Source organism: Phyllostomus hastatus, unplaced genomic scaffold, assembly GCF_019186645.2.
Source record: "Phyllostomus hastatus isolate PE091 unplaced genomic scaffold, TTU_PhHast_1.1 phas_contig_151, whole genome shotgun sequence".
Classification (NCBI taxonomy): domain Eukaryota; kingdom Metazoa; phylum Chordata; class Mammalia; order Chiroptera; family Phyllostomidae; genus Phyllostomus; species Phyllostomus hastatus.
The window spans coordinates 451,636-465,312 of record NW_025333616.1 but is presented as its reverse complement, the minus strand read 5'-3'; the positions used below and the strand labels follow the sequence as shown (position 1 = coordinate 465,312).

The following is a 13,677-nucleotide window of genomic DNA, read 5'->3' as shown; positions in this document are numbered from 1 at the left end:
TCCAGATCACATCGGAAAAGGACACCATGAGAGAGGTCCACAATGAGCACCCGCAGAAGCTTCTGACTTGTCCTCCTCTTGGTCTTTCCCAGGGTCGTGGAGCACGTTGGGAAATGTAGTCAAGTCCCTACATCCCGCAAGCCATGCTGGGATTTGTAGTCCATGAAGAGGCCTACAACTAGATTTGAAGGGCAGTGGTTTCACACGTAGCACTATAAAGCACGAAATTATCTTCACCTTAAGTATCCTGCGCCTAAGTCCAAATTGAAAGAGGTGCAGGCACTTTGAAACTGGAATAAAGTCCCATAAAAATCCCCCAGAAAAAGAGCTGAAATCTGGCCAGAAGCAACAGACTCCACCCATTCTGAAGTCCTTCGGCCTGTGCAAAGAAATAAACTACAACTCCCACAAGGCATTGGGATCACCGGCCATAGATACAAAGGGGAAAGCTGTCTCGGTGGCACTTGGGATATGTAGTCTTCAACCCCACATTTCCCCATGCACCTACCCCGCAACCTCCTTCTCCAGGGAGCTTAAAACTCAGGCAGTAAATCATCCGTATGTCGCTGTGTGGGTTTTTGTGCCTATGAGTACTGTAACACATTATAATTGTGTGTACATTCAGTTGTGTCTGTGGCTGGGTGTGTGCTGTTTGTGGGTGCTTCTGTTTATGGTGTTTATAAGCTTTGGTGTAAATACATCTGTATTTTTGTGACTGTGATTGTGTATTTGTGGGAGACAATTTGGGGCATCTGCTCAAGCCACAGAAGGAACTGTGGGTTGTGCTCCCACCATAAGCTCTATTAGCAATGGTTACATTGACTTTAAACTTCTGTTTTTAAAATTCTATGCTATTGCAGTGGTTAAGAATTCCAGCTGTGGTTCAGGCAGTCCTGGGTTCGAATCTTGTCTCTGCCCTCTTTCTAGCTCTGGGACTTTGGGCCAATCTCTTCGTCCCTGGGGTTGTGGAGACAGCAGACATAAGGTATCTAACAGGTAGATGACTTTGGCTGTGTCCAGGCACTTTCATACTCCACTTGTTAAAATTCTCTTCTGCCCTGCTCTTTTCCATGAGGCAGATTTCTTCACTTCTCAGTCCTGTTTTTTTCTGTCAGTGCTAACCCTGGAATTTTGATTCCTGACCTTGGAGCTGCTGACCCTCCTCATGGCTGATGAAAATAACCTCAGAATGATTTTTAGAAAAATGTCCTCTCTTCCCCTGCAACAGGCAGAAAAAACAGAGGCTGGTCTAACATCACAAAGATGGTTCAGATAAAGGGATGAACTGAGAACAATCACAGAGTGCCCCCCCAGTTCACACTCCTGTCCAGTGTGGAAACAGCTAAGAACATTGTAACTCGGTTCTGATTCTGTTGTTTAAACCCTGTCCTTTGTGAGAGCGATTTGTACAAAAAGAGTATTTTACATTTAAGAGGAAAGACACCCATGGCTGACCTGCTTGTGGAGGCTGGTGGAGCACTTACTGTCTCAGTCAACACAGGCTGCCAGGCCAAACACACCATAGACTTCATGACTTAAACAACAGCCATTAATTTCTCACAGTTCTGGAGGCTGGAAGCCTGAGATCTGGGTGCCAGGGTGGCAGGGTTCTGGGGAGAGCCATCTTCCTGGCTTGTAGACAACCACCTTCTCTCTGTGTCTTCACATGGTGGAGAGAAAACTCTGGTCTCTTCCTCTACTTCTAAAAACCCCACCATGAGCCCTGGCTGGTGTGGCTCAGTGGATTGAGCTGCCAGCCAATCCAAAGGGCCATGCGTTCGATTCCTAGTCAGGGCACATGCCTGGGTTTTGGGCCAGGTCCCCAGTAGGGGGCACATGAGAAGCAACCACACACTGATGTTTCTCTCCCTCTCCTTCTCCCCCCAGCTAAAATAAATAAATAACATCTTTTAAAAAATACTTTTAAAAAATAAAAAGTAAAAAATAAATAAATAAAAACCCCACCATGGGGGTCCCACTCTCAGGACCTCATCTAACCCTAACCACCTCCCAAAGGTCCCACCTCCAAACACCATTCTGTTGGAGGGCAGGGCTTTAACATACGAACCTGGGGGTACACAAACATGTAGTCCTAAGTGCCCACCCCCTAGACAAAGGCAACATCCTAGAGATGCCTCACAGATGAAGGACCCTGGTCCCAGACAACTTCACGAAACACAGCCCCGTCTCAAGTCAGACACGTCCATGCCGGAGAAATCCACTCTCTCACTGAAGCCACTCTTATTTGGAATTCGGGGCCCAGTACCCAGACCCATCTGCTCACTAATATAAGTGCCATTCAGAAAGTCACAAAGACAGTGGCAAGGGACAGGCATTAATTCATCACTGATTTGACCATGGGTAACTTTGTAAATTATTTTGTTAGGCTTTGTTTTTTTTTAATCTTCACCCAAGGATACGTTGTTGTTGTTGTTGTTGTTGTTGTTGTTATTGATTTTAGAGAGGAAGAGAGAGAGAGAAACATTGATTGGTTTGCCTCCCATACGTGCCGCAACTGGGGATCAAATGTGCAGCCTAGGTATGTGCTCTGAGTGGGAACTGAACCCACAATCTTTTGGTCTGTGAGACAATGCTCCAGCCAACTGAGCTACCCAGCCAGGGCAGGCTTTGTTTTTGCATTTCTAAAATCAGATACAATGCACATACTAGAAACTTTACCATTTCCAAGTGTCCCATTAAGGTGTTCTTTATTGTATTCACAAGGCTGTGTAACTATCATTAATTCCACAACATTTTCACAACTGTGCTCTTTAAGCCCTCCCCTCCCCACCCCTCTCCCCAGTTCCCGGAAAGCACTAATCTAACCTTTTGTCTCTGTGAGTTTGCCTTCTGGAAATTTCATAGAAATGGAATCATACACTATGTGACCTTTTGGGTCTGGCTTCTCTCCCTCAGCACCATGTTTTCAAGGTTCATCCATGTTGTAGCACGATGAGTGCTTCACTCCTTTTCATGGCTGAGTAATATTCCAGTGTGTCTGCCCATCTGTGTTGGACACCTGGGCTGTCACCGCCTATTGGCTACTGTGAATAATGCAGTGGCCACGTTCACCTGCAAGGTCTTGTGGGGACCTTTGTGTTCCGTTCTCTTGCACAGACGCCTACATGTGGAATTGCTGGGCCAGTAACTCTGTGTTTAACGTTGTAAGGAACTGACAGTTTCCCCAAGTGCTGCCTAATTTGACCTTCCCACCAGCCGTGTGGGAGGGTTTAACTTTATATATCATTGTGATAATATGAGAATTCTCCAAAGACCAGGAGTTGGCGATAAGAATTTAATAATGACAATAACGACAACTCAGCAGGTGACCGCAGGCGCCGTTTATTTCAAGAAACAGATGGGAAGAGCCCTCCAAGGACTCCCGCTGCCTTCTCCAGGCTGGCGGCCACCTCAGCCTCACTTCCAGCGGCCTCCAACGCGGCCCTTCCCTGCCCCCTTGCGGCTGTAGGGGAAGGGAGCAGTGTCAGAAGGGAGGGCTTCGCGGCCAGCTGAGATGGGACCCCCTCCCCCACCCCAGAATACGTGCCCTTGGTGCCCAGAGGAAGAGCCGGGCAAATGCGTTCTCATTTGGGCAGAGGGGAATGATGGAATGAGGGACAAAGCGGAAGGGACAGATGCCAAGACAGAATGAGGGGGATGGAGAAGGAAGGAGAGACCCGGAGAGTCAAAGGGAGGGTGTGGGGCTCAGGCCCAGTCACACTTACAACTTCTGGGCGTGGCTGATGCGATTGTAGAGCACGTTGATCTGTGGAGGGGGGTGGGAAGGAGATGCTGGCACCGCTTGGGGACAGGCTCGTCCACAGCGCCCTGCCCTGTCCCAGCCCAGCCAGGGCCCCCAGCGGAGCTGGGTCTCACCTCGTATTTCTGCTGCTTCATCTTCTCCATCAGGTCAAACTTCTCAGACTCCAGCTGGTGGATCCAGTCCCACAGTTCTTGGGCCTTGTCCCTGGCGGAACAGACAGGCCATCAGGGACTGGGGGCTGGCCACGCCATAGGCTCAGAGACGTTGAGGGTACTGTCCAAAGTCACACAGCGAGTCTCTGAATTTGGTATTATTGGTCCAATTTGGTTAATTTTTGAGGCGATGGGAGATATGCAATGGGAATTGAAGCAAAGGGTTTTTAAATCTCTGCTCACTGTCTCCCCACCCACAATGGAGATACATATTCCCCTAAGTGAGAATGAGGTCACTGCTAAGGACTCAACCAGAGTCAGAAAGCCCTGGTTCAAGTCCCAGCTCTTCCATTCTCTGATTGGTGACTGTGACCAAGTGACTTCCCCTAGGATTGTGTTTCCATCTCAAAAAGAAAAGTAGAAATAAAACTGTGAAAGAGATGGCTGCATGCCCACCCAACATCCCTTATCCCTGTCTTCCTTAGAAACAGAACACTTTGACCCTGGCTGGTGTGGTTCAGTGGACTGAGCGCTGGGTTGTGAACCAAAGGGTTGCTGGTTTGATTCCCAGTCAGGGCACATGCCTGGGTTGTGGGCTGGGTCCCCAGGAGGGGGCGTATGAGAAGCAACCACACATTGATGTTTCTCGCCCTCTCTTTCTCTCTCCTTTCCCCTCTGTCTATAATAATAAATAAAAGTCTATTGCACTGAGCTGTTATACAATGAGATCATGATGTGAAATACTATTATGTCACTGAATTTCACTCAGAGGTCTTGGCACCCAACCAAGAGTGGGTCCCATCTCAGTGACATGTCTCACAGAGGAAGCTACAGGGGCTCAGAGAGGGGGAGGCACTTGCCATAAGTCACACAGCACCAGGGTTTCTGCCCTCACAGATCTGGATGAGGGTCCCTTCATCTCCCTGTCTCACACTCAGGCCCCTCCCCACCTACCGGAGCTGGTCCTCTCCCATACTGTCGATGTTCAGAGGCTTCTTACGATCAGACAGGACTCGAACCTTCATCTCCCGCCCTGTCTGGCGCTTGCCCCGCTTTTGCTCTGCCTGAACATTGGGAAGGAGACATCTTGAGTTGGGGCACGAATCCTCCAGATGGCTCCCCACGTCAGGACCCGGGGGTCCACAATCCAGGACCTCACTGGACTTCTCTCACTGGACCTCGGGCATCTAGACCCCATTCACTCCCCCCTCAGACCCAGGAGCCCAGGCCCCCAGCCCCTACCCTCAGGAACCAGAACTCTGTCCTCTCAGTTGCCTCCTCCCTGGGAACCCAGACTTCAGGTCCCCACCAGCTGAACTCACCTTGACCAGGTAACCCCCATAATGGCCACCCATGTTGGACAGAACCTTCTTCTTTTTGGCGTCATCCTCAGCTCTCTTCTTAGCCTCTTCTTCTTCCTTCCGCATTTTCTCCTCCTGCGGTTGGTGGGGGAAGGTTAGCCCCCAAGGCCTGCCCCACACTGTGGGGGGCTGAGATGAGGATGCAGAAGTGGGGCTCAGACCCAGTGATAGGAGACAAGTAGCATGGGACCAGGCAGACACGCAGACATCCCCCCTGGCCCTTCCAGGCCTGGCTGTGTGACCACCCGCAAGTCCCTCCTCCTCTCTGGGCCTTGGGAATTCCCCCTCCAGCAAAAATTTAAATGGGGGAGAGATGAGCTTGCTGGTCCTGCACCCCTCCAGCCTGAAGCGACCGATGGTGAACCTGGCTGTGTGACCTCAGCACAGACGCTCACCCTCTCTGGGCCTTAGTCTCCCTTCATCTCATGACACAAGAATCACTGTCCTCAGAGGGTCGAGGAGGGTAACTGGTGATGGCAGTGGGGGCCTGAGGCACTAAGAGGCTGACGGCCTTGAGCCGGAGCAAGGGGTCCTGGAATGTCTAGCAAAGGTGGTACCTCGTCCAGAATGTGTGGCCTGCACGTTGCAGGCATAGCGGCATGTCCAGACCAAGACCCTCCCCACTGGAAGGGCCAGCGAGGTGGGCTTGATGGTTTTTGCATGTCCAGCATTTCTTGCCTGAGTTAGTTTCTTAGGACTGCTGCACTCTCCACACTTAGCGGCTTCAAACAAGGCAAATTCACCTCATGGGTACTAGACTTATGGGGGGGGTCACTTTGTAAATTACATAAATGTCTAACCACTATGCTGTACACCTGAAAACTAATATAATATTGAATGTCAACTGTAACTGGGGAGGGGAATCTTTTTTAGTTTTGTTTTAAAGATTTGTATTTATTTATTTTTAGAGAGAGGGTAAGGGAGAGAAAAGACAGGGAGAGAAACATCAGTGTGTGGTTGCCTCTCACGTGCCCCTTACTGGCGATCTGGCCAGCAACCCACGCATGTGTCCTGATTGGGCATCAAACCAGTGACCTTTGGGTTCATAGGCCAGCACTCAATCCACTGAGCCACACTAGTCAGGGTGGGGGAAAATTTTTTTTAAACAACACAAATTTATGCTCTTACAGTTGTGCAGGTCAGAAGTCTAACACAGGTGTGAAGAGAACCCAGGTGTGAATAGGGCTGGTTCTTTCTGGAGGCTCCGGTGAGGATCTAAGTCCTTACCTCCCCCGGGCTTAGGAGCTGCCTGCCTCCTTTTGCTCTGCGCCCCTTCCTCCATCTTCAAAGATCTAAGATCTCTGACCCTCCTGGGGGTCACAAAGCACCTGGTCATGACACTGAGCCCACCTGGATAATCCAAAATCAGTCCCTGTCTCCAGAACCTTAACCACATCTGCAAAGTCCCTTTTGCTGTGTAAGGATCATAATCACAAACTACAGGAATCAGGATGTAAACCTCTTGAGGAGACCCTTATTCTGCCTACCACACCACCCTACTCCTGCTCCTTAAAAGTGGTTCCTTTTTTATTTTATTTTATTTTATTTCTGCCAATTTTATTCAAAAGTGGTTCATTTGATGCCACTTCAGGTCATGTTTCCAAGGCCTAAAATAATGGATGCATTCTGAACACTCTCCCCCAGCTAGGAATGGGTGAACAATTCTAGCTTGCCTGGGACAGACGGGATGCACGAATTTTAGGGCTGAGACCAGAAAAGTCGCAGGCAAACAGGGATGAGTTGGTCACTGCAATGTCCAGAGAAAGATGGGCCAAGGGATAGGAAGAAAAAAGTTGGATCTTTGTGAGGCTCTTTGAGTCCCTTGATCCAGCCATGCCTGAAGCAGGCCACACCCTAGACTTTTGTTTTGGATGAGCCAAAAAAATTCTCCTTCCGCTGAATCCAGCTTGGTTTGCAGTTTCTGTTCCTTTTGACAGAAAGATCCTTGAGTAACACAGCACGAGGACTTTTTCAGGATCACAGAGAATATCATGAATGGAAAATAGACAAAGAAGTCACCCACCGCCAGCTTGGCCTGACGCTCGCGCTCCTTCTCGGTTCTGAAGCGTTGCTGTTGAGCTCTTTCTGCCCGGCGCCGCTCCTGGGGGGTGTGGTGAAGAAGAATTAGGGGTTCAGGGACAACCACCCACCCACACACTACCCCTCCCCAAAAGGATGTCAAGAGCAAAAAAAATGCACAACTTTGAGTGAGGCCAGACTTGGATCCATTTCCGAAAGTTTCAACCTCGGGTCTGACCTGGACTGCAACTCTTGTTCCTTATCCCCCAAGATCCAAAGGATGGCACAGGGTGAGGGAAGAATTTGGGGAGCCCCGCCACCCTCGACTCACAATGCGCTCTTTCAGCGCAATGAGCTCCTCTTCCTCCTTCTTGCGCTGCTCAAAATGCACATCAATGAGCGTCTGCAGCTCCAAGAGGTCCTTCTCCTGCCGCTTCCGGTGGATGTCCTACAGGACAGAAGGTAGAAAAAAAAGGTCACCCAGATCTGACCCTGTGCCTCCTCTGCAATTCTTGCGAAAATCAGTGGATTTGACAGTTCACTAAATTTCCAGCAGGTGGCAGCAAAGACCATCTTTTGATCCTACTTTGGCTTTTAGGACCTAATTCCTAAAGAAGGCCGAATGAGACACACCTGTTCCTATTTCGCACGAAGATACCCTAAGGGCTAGCAGCTGCTGGCTCCCGGGGGCGGGACGGGATGTCTGTTACTTACATCAAAGTCCACGCGTTCCCCTTCCGGGATCTTTGGGGGGATCAGTGGAGCCATGGGGCGGCTGATGGATAGAAGAGAAAGACAGTGAGCAGTGTGAGGTCCCTGGCAGTCCCTGCAGTACTAGCTAGTGCAGCGGTCACCAGCCGTACGTGGTTCTGGGCACCTGCCAAGGGCCTGGTCCCATGGAGAGGGACTGTCAGTGAAATACACATCTGATTTCAAGGGTTTAGTGTAAGAAACATAATCTAAAACATCTCGCCCTGGCTGGTGTGGCTCAGTGGATTGAGCGCCAGCCTGTGAACTAAAAGGTCGCTGGTTTGATTCCCAGTCAGGGCACATGCCTGTGTTGTAGACCAGGTTTCCCGTTGGGGACGTGGGAGGGGCTACAACAGATCGATGTATCACACACATAGATGTCTCCCTCTCTTTCTCCCTCCCTTCCCCTCTCTCCAAAAATATAAGTAAAATCTTTCCAAAAAATCTCATGTTTTGTGTTAATTGCAAGTTGAAAGGTTGAAATTTCACATACCACAGATTGAACAAAGTATGATATTAAGATTAGCTCTACGTGTTTTGTCTTAGTTTTTAAAATGTGGCTAGTAAAGAATTTAAAGTTACATGAATTATATTTGTATTGGGCGGAGCTGCTGGGGCGAGGTGAGCCCTCTGTCCTCTCTCTTTCTTGGGCTTCTGAGAGACAGCAAGCACCTCCTCCTGACTTGCTTCCTGCTCCCCTGGCTGTCCCATCTCTGCCTCCTTGTCCCCCAGTGAGCCATTTTACTCATTCTTAGGATACTCTTGTGATCAATGTCTTTCGCCCCATAACTTCGACTACAACGATCATCAGTTACTGAGGGCTCGCCAACTCTATCTGCAGCCCAAACTCTCTCTCGTAAGCTCTTGGCTCCGCACTCAGACACACACCATGTTGCATTGTTCCCTGGCCGTGTCCCATGCTCTTGCACCCCAGGGCCTTTGCACATGCTGTTCCCTCTGCCAGCAATGCCCTTCCCCTGCTAGCCTTAGTCCCTGAGACCTTTCCTCCTCCACCAAGCCTTCCCTGATGAGATCTCCAGCAGGTGGCAGCAAAGCACTATGTTCTGACCCTGCCGTGTCACATCTGTGCTCTCTCACCCAGATCTGCCCCTGTGCCTCCTCTGCTCAAAATCATTCCATGGCTCCCTAGTGCCCTGGACTTCACGGCTCTGCCTCTTGCTGTACCCTAGCCTCAAGCCACCTTGAAATTTACACCACTGCCCACACAAACCCAGGGAATTTCTGCTTCTAGGTTTTTTCTCACCCTCGGATTGCTGCCTCCTAGCATCTCTAAGCTTTGGCCTCAGTGTCATGCTATCCTGGTCATGAGTTCCCCATACATCCCCTAGTTCAGGCTCTTCCTCATCAGAATGACCTGTGTCTGTGTCTGTCCCTGAAACACTGGCCTAGATCAGCCACTGGACCTTGAGCACACCACACAGCTGTCTCACCTACAATCTCCCATCTACCTCCTTCAGCTAGACAGGCATCACTTCCCCTGAGAAGCCTTCCTTGATTGCCTAGGGCAAACATAGAGCACTGACCTATGCTACTCTAGTACCCTGTTTGGTACAGTGGTACAATCACTATATCTGGGTCTGTTTCAGCAACAGAGCAGATGGGGTCTGACCCACCAACCACCATGGGAAGTTCTCCAGAAATGTTTGCTAAAGAAGGAATCACTGCCCTGGCCGGTGTGGTTCAGTGGATTGAGCACCGGCCTGCAAACGGAAAGGTTGCTGGGTCCGTTCCCAGTCAGGGCACATGCCTGGGTTGTGGGCCAGGTCCCCAGTAGGGGGCGTGCAAGAGGCAACCACACATTGATGTTTCCCTCCCTTCCCCTCTCTCTAAAAATTAATTAATTGGTTAATTTAAAAATCTTTTTTAAAAATAAAGACTAAATTTTTTTGTAAAAAAAAAAAAAAAGAAGGAATCGCTGACTGTGCTTCCCTGTGTTGCAATTGTGCTTCCCTCTGACTTTCATTCTCTGCCTTCCTCACACCCAGTCTCGGGGGAGGTGGGGGACATACTTGGGACGGTGGGATTTGGATCCCCCACGCCCCTGGGATCTCACCTTGGTTTGGGGCGTTCCTCTTCTGGTGGGGGGGATACAAAGAGATAATTAGTCAGAGTTCATGTGGAGTGCTGAAGAGAAAACACCCCAAGCCTTGGCTCCCAGGAGCCCAGTTCCCTTCTCCAGCTGCTCTTGGGGTGGGGGCGAGGGCATGGGGGGAAAGGAGGGAGAAAGGAAGTTAGGGTGGCCGCATCAGATATACATTCAGAACTGGTGTGGGGACCTCCTCCCGCTTGTCTGGAACCCAGAGAGCCAAGCCCCAGACCCTCCCCCTTCGGCATACCCAGACCTCCTCCATCAAGACCTAGAAGTGCAGGGGGCCCCAAGCCCTCTCTTCATTTGGTGATCCAGTTCTGACCCCAGCCCACACCCATGGGGTGGGGGCGGCGGGGGCACAGGAAGGCAGACTCCCAGTGCCAGCCCCTTCTGCAACCCAGGCCCCAACCTTTGAATGTATATGGAGGGGGGAAAAAATGACAGACAGGGTTGGGGGCAAAGATGGGGGAGGGGTGCCTTTCCACAAACATGCAACCCTTCTATTAAGTAGTCCTCCAGGCTGAGGAAGAAGGCTTGGGTGAAGGTCCCTTTAAGAAGGAAGGGAAAGAGTTAATGCCGCTGCGAGGCGATTTCCCTTCGTGGCGACCAGAGGGCGCGCGGGCTCTCTGGGGCTTGAAAGACCCAGTTAGGGGTAGGGATTAGGGGGCTGGAGGGAGTCCCCCAGGAGGTCAGGGTGACGCGGATATCGGGGCGGGGAAGACCCCGAAATCGTTCTCGGGAAGCGAAGCAGACGCGGTTACCTCGCTCTGCCGCCGGCTCCGGCTCTTCGGGGGCTGGGGAGGGTTCTGGGGAGAAGCGCGGATTTGGGGAGAGATGCGGGAAGGGGGGAGCGGCCACGCCCGGGTGCGGGAGGGGAGAGAGGGAAGAGAGTGGAGAGGCTGTTAAAGGAACTGAAAGCCAGGCCATCGGGAGCCCCGACCCCAGCCTCCACCCCTGGGCAGTGCTGGGCACCCCACGCGGTCCCCGCGTCCGGCTCCAGCCAGCGGAGTGCACGGCTTCACCTTCCTCCTCCACTGCAGCCTCCTCCTCGGCAGCCTCCTCTTCTGGAAGGGGCAAAGACAAGAAGCCGTTAGGAGCCCAGGGGCGCCGGGGTGGGGGTGGGGCAGAGGCCAGGGTTCGAGTCTCAGCGGGGACCGGGACCCCTCTGGATCTCAGCGGCAGGTGGGCAGCGCAAGCTTTCTCCACTGGCTGGGCACAGACTGCTCTGGGAAACGCTCAGGAAACCCGGGAGGACGGGGGCGGGGGGGTGGGGTAGGGTGGGAGTCAGGGACAGGTGGAGGGGGCCCACTCGCCTCTCTGCACAGCCCCTCCCAAGAGATCGCGTGGGATACCCGCCACCCCCCCCTAAGGCCAGCGCACACCCCACTCACCTTCGGGCTGCTCCCTGAAGACGGGGATGCAGAGAAAGTGGAGGGAGAGTTAGACACTTGGAGGGTGGGAAGGGTCTCCCCTTCTCCAGGCCCCCAGTCCTCCCGCCAGCAACACTCACTCCTCGCATTCCTGCTCTTCGGCGTCCGACATCCTGGTATGACCTGAGGACCACAGAGAAAAGGGGGAGTGGGGTGGGGCCCCCAAGGAGGTGGGGCTGGGGGCCCGACCCCTGGGTCTGAGGGAGGAGGGAGCCCAATTCCTAAGCCGTGTGAGGACAGGCCTTTGGGAGGTGCTATCCAGGCAGAGCCCCAAAGCTGGGGCTCCTGCATGCCCCACCCCCCACTCCAGCTGTCCTCCTTTGTCTTATGACAGGGCGGTGGGAACCTGATCCGGCGGGATTACGAAAAGGTATTTGGGAACCCGCAGTAGCCCGAAGACAATAGCTGCCCCACCCCCAGGGGCTATTTCGGGGGGATGTCACGGACAGCAAAACAGAGGACATCTCCTAAAAAGGGACTCGAGGAGTGGGGGGGCCTTCTGGGAGAATTAGCCACACCTGTTCCCCTTTCCTGCCCCCAGATGCCCCCCTCCCCTCTGGCTGGGTGTCTCCCCACCTGTCTCCTTTCACCTTCACCCACAGCCAGGGAGGAGGCAGGCCCCATCCTCACTCCTACATAGATCCCCCCAATGTCTGACAGCCCCCAGGCCCCGTACCCCCAAATCCCAATACCCACAGACCTTTAAACCCCCAATTTAAGATGCACCAACGAGTCCTCATGTCGATTCTGAGACACCAGTTGAGACCCCAGGTCTAGACACCCCATAACTTCTGAAACCTCAGGATCGTGAGACCCCAAAACCAGATGCCCAAACTCAGTGGCCCACATCATGATACCCCAAATTGTGGCACTAGAAGTTCTCAAACCTCGAATCACGAGACCACAGATCCTGAGTCCTCAATTCCCCAAACTCCTGATTCTCATCTCCAAGCTCTGAAATCCAGACTATTGGGCATCCAAGTCCAGACACTCCCAATTTTTGAGATTTCCTGATTCTCAGACTTCCAAGGTCCTAAGGTTTCATATATTCTGCAACACCCAAATCCAGACACCCCCATTGCTAGTAACCCCCAAATCCTCACATCCATACCTCTGCTCCACACCCCTCCTGTCTTCCACCCCACCCCCGCAACCCGGGAGATCACGGCCCTTACCTAAGGTTGAGTCTGCAGAGGCGTGAACGTGCTGGGGAGCTGAGGCAGCCCCGGTTTATAGTGGAGTGTGGCCCCGCCCCGGAGGAGAGGGCGGGGGAAAATTCCTTTCCCCAAACACTAGTCCTAGAGCAGAGGGCCCTGCCTCCACTCCAGCTCCACATACATGATCCAGGCAGCTCCTGCCTGCTGCAACCCCCTTCTCCAGCCATCAGTGCCTCCCAGGAGCCCCCAGCTGGGTCAGGCAACCCCCATGCTCCTTCCCTCCCTACAGCATGAGGCACTCTATGCTTGGGAGACCCAGGCTTCACACACAGAGGTCCTTGGATAATGCTTATTGATGACAGGGGGAAAAGAGTTGTTTTCTCTTTCCAAGGGTCCAGCCTTCCTTTCTGTGTCTCTCTGGGTGTCCATCTCTCATACTTTTTCTCTATCTCTCTCTCCTTTGTCTCTGTAGCTCTCCACTGGGTGTCTCTGCACGTGTCTCTCTCTGTCCATCTTTCTGTCACTCTCTCCCCACCCCCCACCCTTTGTCTGCCACCAGGATTCCACCCTGGTGACAACAGGCGCTAAAGCCGGGAAGCAGGTGTGCGTCGGGGGGGAGGAGAGAGGGTGGGGTGTCAGGCCTTCACGACCTTACCCTCCCCACACACACATACACCTCCATCTGACACGGACTTTTTTTGGTATCTCTCTCCTTCTTTCCCTGCCAAGCCACGACCTTGACCTCTGGGGAGCCAGCCCTGGAGAGGAGCTCCTCACCCCTGCATGCCTTCTGGTGTCTCTCTCTTGGTCTCTTTCACCATCTGCCATCTCTCTGTGTCTGTTTCTGTGCATTTCTCTGGGTTTCCATTTTTTGGGTCTCTGATTTGGTCTCTCTCTGTGTTTCTGTTCAGTGTGTCTCTCCTCATGTGTGTGTG

The 13,677-nt window shown here is 52.3% G+C and overlaps 1 protein-coding gene across 2 annotated transcripts; it reads right to left on the bottom strand.

The window, feature by feature from the left end:
• Positions 1–3,322: 3,322 nt before the first annotated feature.
• Positions 3,323–12,800, bottom strand: TNNT1 (troponin T1, slow skeletal type). Of its 2 annotated transcripts, XM_045830300.1 has the most exons (14): positions 12,761–12,800; positions 11,666–11,708; positions 11,547–11,560; positions 11,178–11,219; positions 10,917–10,961; positions 10,120–10,141; positions 8,010–8,070; positions 7,627–7,743; positions 7,300–7,377; positions 5,238–5,351; positions 4,870–4,979; positions 3,877–3,967; positions 3,726–3,766; positions 3,323–3,463 (listed from the first exon to the last, which is right to left on the bottom strand). In XM_045830300.1, exons 2-14 carry the CDS (start codon positions 11,695–11,697, stop codon positions 3,418–3,420), a joined length of 813 nt encoding a protein of 270 aa, XP_045686256.1. In that variant the 5' UTR covers positions 11,698–11,708; positions 12,761–12,800; the 3' UTR covers positions 3,323–3,417. The 2 variants fall into 2 exon arrangements, with proteins under 2 accessions (XP_045686256.1, XP_045686257.1); XM_045830301.1 differs by lacking the exons at positions 10,917–10,961; positions 12,761–12,800.
• Positions 12,801–13,677: the final 877 nt, after the last annotated feature.

Bases quoted from the DNA above. Each gene is read 5' to 3' on its own strand.
- TNNT1 (XM_045830300.1), bottom strand. From the start codon at position 11,697: ATGTCGGACGCCGAAGAGCAGGAATGCGAGGA. The intron at 8,071-10,119 runs GTGAGATCCCAG...TCTATCCATCAG, and splicing joins GAGGAACGCCCCAAACCAAG to CCGCCCCATGGCTCCACTGA. The intron at 4,980-5,237 runs GTGAGTTCAGCT...CCCAATGTTCAG, and splicing joins ATGGGGGTTACCTGGTCAAG to GCAGAGCAAAAGCGGGGCAA.